This window comes from Arachis ipaensis, chromosome B08 (assembly GCF_000816755.2).
Source record: "Arachis ipaensis cultivar K30076 chromosome B08, Araip1.1, whole genome shotgun sequence".
Classification (NCBI taxonomy): Eukaryota; Viridiplantae; Streptophyta; class Magnoliopsida; order Fabales; family Fabaceae; genus Arachis; species Arachis ipaensis.
The window spans coordinates 5,063,188-5,067,832 of NC_029792.2; the positions used below are offsets into that span (position 1 = coordinate 5,063,188).

A 4,645-nucleotide genomic window follows, 5' to 3' on the forward strand; every position below is an offset into this window, starting at 1 on the left:
GATCCGTCTCTCACTTTACCAAAGATCAAAGTCACGGTTTCCCAACAGCAATCACAGCAGAATCGACCTATGGAAGAGTGATTCGTTTGGCAATGCTCGCCTTATTTTGTTCCGGTTTGATATTTGCGGCCGGATTAGTGGCCTTCTGAGGTCCAAATTACTAGTGTTAGTTTACTTGAGAGATGATTCATGTCATGTTGTGAATGTTATGGTTTTGAAAGAGAGTTTTGGGGTGAGCTTTTTGTAATGTAAACATTGAATGTGATACATTGTGAGACATAGTTATATAAAGCATATCAGAATGGTGTGTCTGCTTGGGCATAGCATATATTCAATCCAAGTTAAGATTTAAGAACTGTGATCATCTTATGGTTCCAAATTGCTTAGCAGGAGCAGCCCTTGCTGCTCTATGGGCAAATGAGTTCTCACTGAAGTGAGATTAAACAACATTAAGTAACGGTTATTCCCTTCCTTTCAAATTAGTATTCATGAAGCATGTACTTCAAAATCTGATAAACTATTCCTGCGAATTCAGGTAAATTTTCTACTCCGATAAGACTTAAAAGTACACTGTAAGATGTCTTTAAATTTTGAGATGTATAGGCTTCCCCCTTCTAACATATATATGAATCAAAGTGGGATGGAATTGAGTTTGTGAGTTATTCTTGTTATCGTTAGATAATAAATATTTTTCGATATTTGCTACAGGTCGAGAAGCAGTGAGATAATAAATATTATCATTATGTGATGGAATTTATAGTGTACAAATTTCACAACTCAATTGAACTGGTTTTCAATGGCTGAAATTACTGTCATGTGCTGACTAGAAGCAATGAGTCATTTTTTATATTTTCTCTTTCATCAAAAGTACTACGAGTTTTTTGTTTTTAGTCAGGAAAGTGTTACGAGGTTTTTTCTTTTGGTCAGGGAAAGTATTACGAGTTTGATTATTCAGCTCGATTTTATTGGGCCGAATCTGTTTTGTTATGGGCCGAATAGAATGCTCTCCATGATTCAAAACTGGGCTGGGCCCATTTTGATCGATTGTTTGTGAGGGTTTTGCAGAGGGTTTTAGGGTTTCCATTCGAGGAGAAAGCCTTGAAAAAAATGGCTTCAATGGCAGCAAGAAGATCCAGCAGCACAATCGTGCGAACCATCTGTAGAGCCACCGCGAAATCGACGGCAGGGAGGTCATCATCCTCGTCCTTCCCTTTGCGCGATTCCAATCTCGGTTTTCGGCATAATAACAACCGTATCGCTCCGGCGAGGTTCTCGCTCCTCCGAAGAGAATTGAGCTCCTTGAAGCCATTGCACACAGCCATTGCTTCATCTTACCTTGTTTCCAAGCTTCCCACCGAAGCTACCACCTCCTCACAAGGTATCTCTCTCCCTCTCTCTTTTCATTTTTGGTTTTCACTTTTGGCATTGCACATTTGCACATTCCATTTGCAATAGTCATGTTTATGATTGACGATGTTGCTGTTGTTTTCTCATTTGATAATTCGTATTGTTGCTTCCGATAAGCTTGAATAACCTCAACAAGCATTCTATTAAACGATTTTGATGCTCAAGGTTATGGTAGAGTTTTGAAAATGTAAACAATGCAATTGGCAGTAGGGATGGCAAAATTCCCGAGACGCGGGGATCCCTGCGGGGACTGCCCCGAATGGGGATCCGATTGTGGGGAATTTTCCCTGTGGGGATGGGGATGGGGGACAAAATTCCCCCGAAGCAGGCGCGGGACCCGAGCGGGGATCCCCGCCCCGTCCCCACTATTCCCCGAAATTTATTAATTCCTTAAATTATCTTTAATAGTTTATTCTCATATATGTTTTTTAGTCATTTCTCACACATACATATATATATATACCCAAAACTCCTAATCTTTATTTGCATAATCCTTCTTCAATTCAGAGATCCCTAAGGCTGTCTATACTCCATCCAACCTCTCTGCAGCCACCCCCTCGTCACCCTCTCACCGCATCGTCACACCTCACCATGCCATCATCCTTACCGCGTCGTAATTTCTATTTGCGGCGTTCCTTTTCGTAACTCTACCGTCGTGTTCATTCTCCTCTCTATTGCCGCATCTCCCACCTCGTTCATTGCTTTTTCCTTTGACCCGTCGTTGCGTCCCTCCATTGCATTATTTCGAAAGAAGTCACCATCGTATCATTTAGACTTTTTGTATAAAATATTGCAGTTTTTGTATAAGATAGATACTTGTAGCTCTATTCATATGGAAATTAATAATTAGTTAGAACTATTATGTAGATGGGGAATGGGGTCCCCGCGGGGAATGGGGCCCTGTGGGGAATGGGGATGGGGAGCAATATTCCCCCACGGCGTGGAATGGGGCGGGGATGGGGAGCAAATCTGAGGGCGGGGATGGGGAGCAGGGAGGCATCCCCCGCCCCCGCCCTGCCCCATTGACATCCCTAATTGGCAGCTTGGATTTTGATCCAGTGGTTTTCCTTTGAGATTCACTTACCTGCGTATTATCCAGCTACATTAATTTATGAATGGACCAAAAAAGTCTGAATGACTTATCAGTAGAGAATGTAGGAAGTAATAAAGAAAAGAGAGACAATGGAAACCCTTTTTTTGTGGGAGAAGGCAACAAATTAGAGTCTCTGATTCGCCTATTTCTGTGGTGCTTTCAGCGCTGTACGTTGCCGAAACAATTTGGAGCTGAGATTCTGGCATTGGCCCTTGATTTCTGAGGTTTATGCATTCAGATGTTCCTATATTTTCAATGAACAAGAAATAATTCAGTTTTGGTGGGAACTAACTTGTTGATCGGAGACCATAGCTTGAGGGCCAGGGATCATACTAGTGTGTAGGCATAAGCTTGTGTCTTGAGAAATATGGGATTTGTTTTATTTGTTTTTGGGGCATCTGACATACTTGTTTGCATTTGTTTATGACAGGGAGGTTTGCTAACTATGTCAGTCCAATCTAATAAAGGATGATGCATAAACTGACGAGGGTTCATCTTGTTGAATTCCTTGAAAGCTGGGTTACTTTTGAGGCTCTTTCATTGAGAATTTGGAAATTTCAGATTTCTTGACTATAAGTGCTGAGCAGGTTTGCTTCTTTGAGTAGTTAGTAGCCTCTGCCTGCCTCTGACATGTATGTAAATTTGTAACTTTTGATAAGTCAAATGTTGTTTTGTGTTTGTTATACTTTGTATACTGTCATTGAAATAATATCATGCGAATTATTTGAGATTAAGTTTTGATGTAAAGATTAGATCGCATATGACCAACAAACAATAACAATGGGACAAATAGAAGTGTGTTATACATGCAAGTGAAGTAAACATGAGAGGTCATTTCACTCACACTCATCCGTGACCTGTGATCTGTGTAGATCATGTTTTGTGGGGAAATTGTTGATTAGCTTGTTCATGGCTTCTTTCTGTAGTCTTGATTCTTACAATGTCTTGCTAAGTTGCCTAATGTAGCTATCCATTTCTTTATTGATCTGTCCTTTAAAGCTCTTGCTAGCATAGATTGAATCTTAAAGTCACCTTAGTTGGGATTTTGGAGGAAAAAGGCAAGGGAAGGAAACATGGATGGGAGGGCGTATAAAATTTGACACTAAAAATCTTCCATTTCCCTCCCCTCTCCTCTAGAATCCGAAATCTCTCCTCTAGAATCCGAAATCGCAAACAACCCCATCAGGGGTAAGGAATTGTGGATTTTGGAGGAGAAGGGATGGCTTGTAGTCCAACTGTCTAAGTCACTGCCGGATTCTTTTTTTTTTTTTTTCTTTAAAGATAATAGAATGTTTTGATGCACAACACATTAATTTTGGTGCATAACACACAAATTTTAGTACACAAAATTTTTTAATATTGACATTCAACCAATAAAATACGCACAATACATAAATTTTTGTGAACAACACAAAAATTTTGTTGCATAGCATAGAATTTTTTATGTGCAGCATAAAAATTTTTGAAGGATTACATACCCAAAAAATTGACTCACCCAAATAACAAAATACATTCACAACAAAAATTTGTGATATATGCAAATATTTGTGTGTTATATACAAAAAAATATATACTATACATGAAAATTTGTATGCTATATTAATAACTTTGTGTTATGTGTAAAATTTTATTTTTTATATTTTAAAAATTTATGTGTTATATCAAAAATTTTTTGTGTTTTTTAATAAAAAATTGTGTACCGCAGAAAATGCCGAAATATATATATATACATACACGTATTTTTTTTACTGAATTTTACACCAACTTAATTAGATTTAGAAAAAAAAGGATAAATAGGTTCTTGATCTTTTGATCTGCAGATATTGAAGTCCTCGATAATTTGAAAATACATTTAAGTCTGTGACTTTTTCAAAATCTGAACATATCGATCTCTCATGTTCATTTTGATTTGTCAGACTTAACGAAAAAATCAAACATGACTTCCATTGTATGAACCTGGTTGACACGAATGCACAAATGTACACGTGAAAATTTTTTTAAAATTAAACAAATTAAACTCGAAAATTAATATGTCCAAATTTTAAAAAAATAAATAAGTTAAATATATTTTTAAATTTTCACATACTTAAACGTCAGCAAATAAAAAAGTTCAGAGATGGATATGTTCTTTTCTATTATATTTAT

General features: G+C 37.5%; 2 protein-coding genes across 3 annotated transcripts in view; both read left to right on the forward strand.

Annotated features, from left to right (window-relative positions):
- LOC107612983 (probable ribosome biogenesis protein RLP24) overlaps positions 1-354 on the forward strand; it is a gene marked incomplete in the record, with an annotated part of 1,285 nt that extends 931 nt beyond the window's left edge. Inside the window, 1 exon segment of the mRNA XM_016314795.2 lies at positions 1-354. Within this exon segment, the coding sequence (XP_016170281.1) occupies positions 1-81 (81 nt within the window).
- Positions 924-3,243, forward strand: LOC107612984. Of its 2 annotated transcripts, none has more exons than XM_021108676.1 (2): positions 924-1,378; positions 2,664-2,924. In XM_021108676.1, the coding sequence occupies exons 1-2, from the start codon at positions 1,108-1,110 to the stop codon at positions 2,693-2,695; spliced, it is 303 nt and encodes a 100-aa protein (XP_020964335.1). In that variant the 5' UTR covers positions 924-1,107; the 3' UTR covers positions 2,696-2,924. The 2 variants fall into 2 exon arrangements, with proteins under 2 accessions (XP_020964335.1, XP_016170282.1); XM_016314796.2 differs by lacking the exon at positions 2,664-2,924 and adding an exon at positions 2,931-3,243 and having other exon boundaries at positions 1,057-1,378.

Excerpts from the sequence above, each read along its gene's own strand:
- LOC107612984 (XM_021108676.1), top strand. The coding sequence starts at position 1,108 with ATGGCTTCAATGGCAGCAAGAAGATCCAGCAGCACAATCGTGCGAACC. Across the intron at positions 1,379-2,663 it reads AGCTACCACCTCCTCACAAG|CGCTGTACGTTGCCGAAACA; the intron begins GTATCTCTCTCC and ends TGGTGCTTTCAG.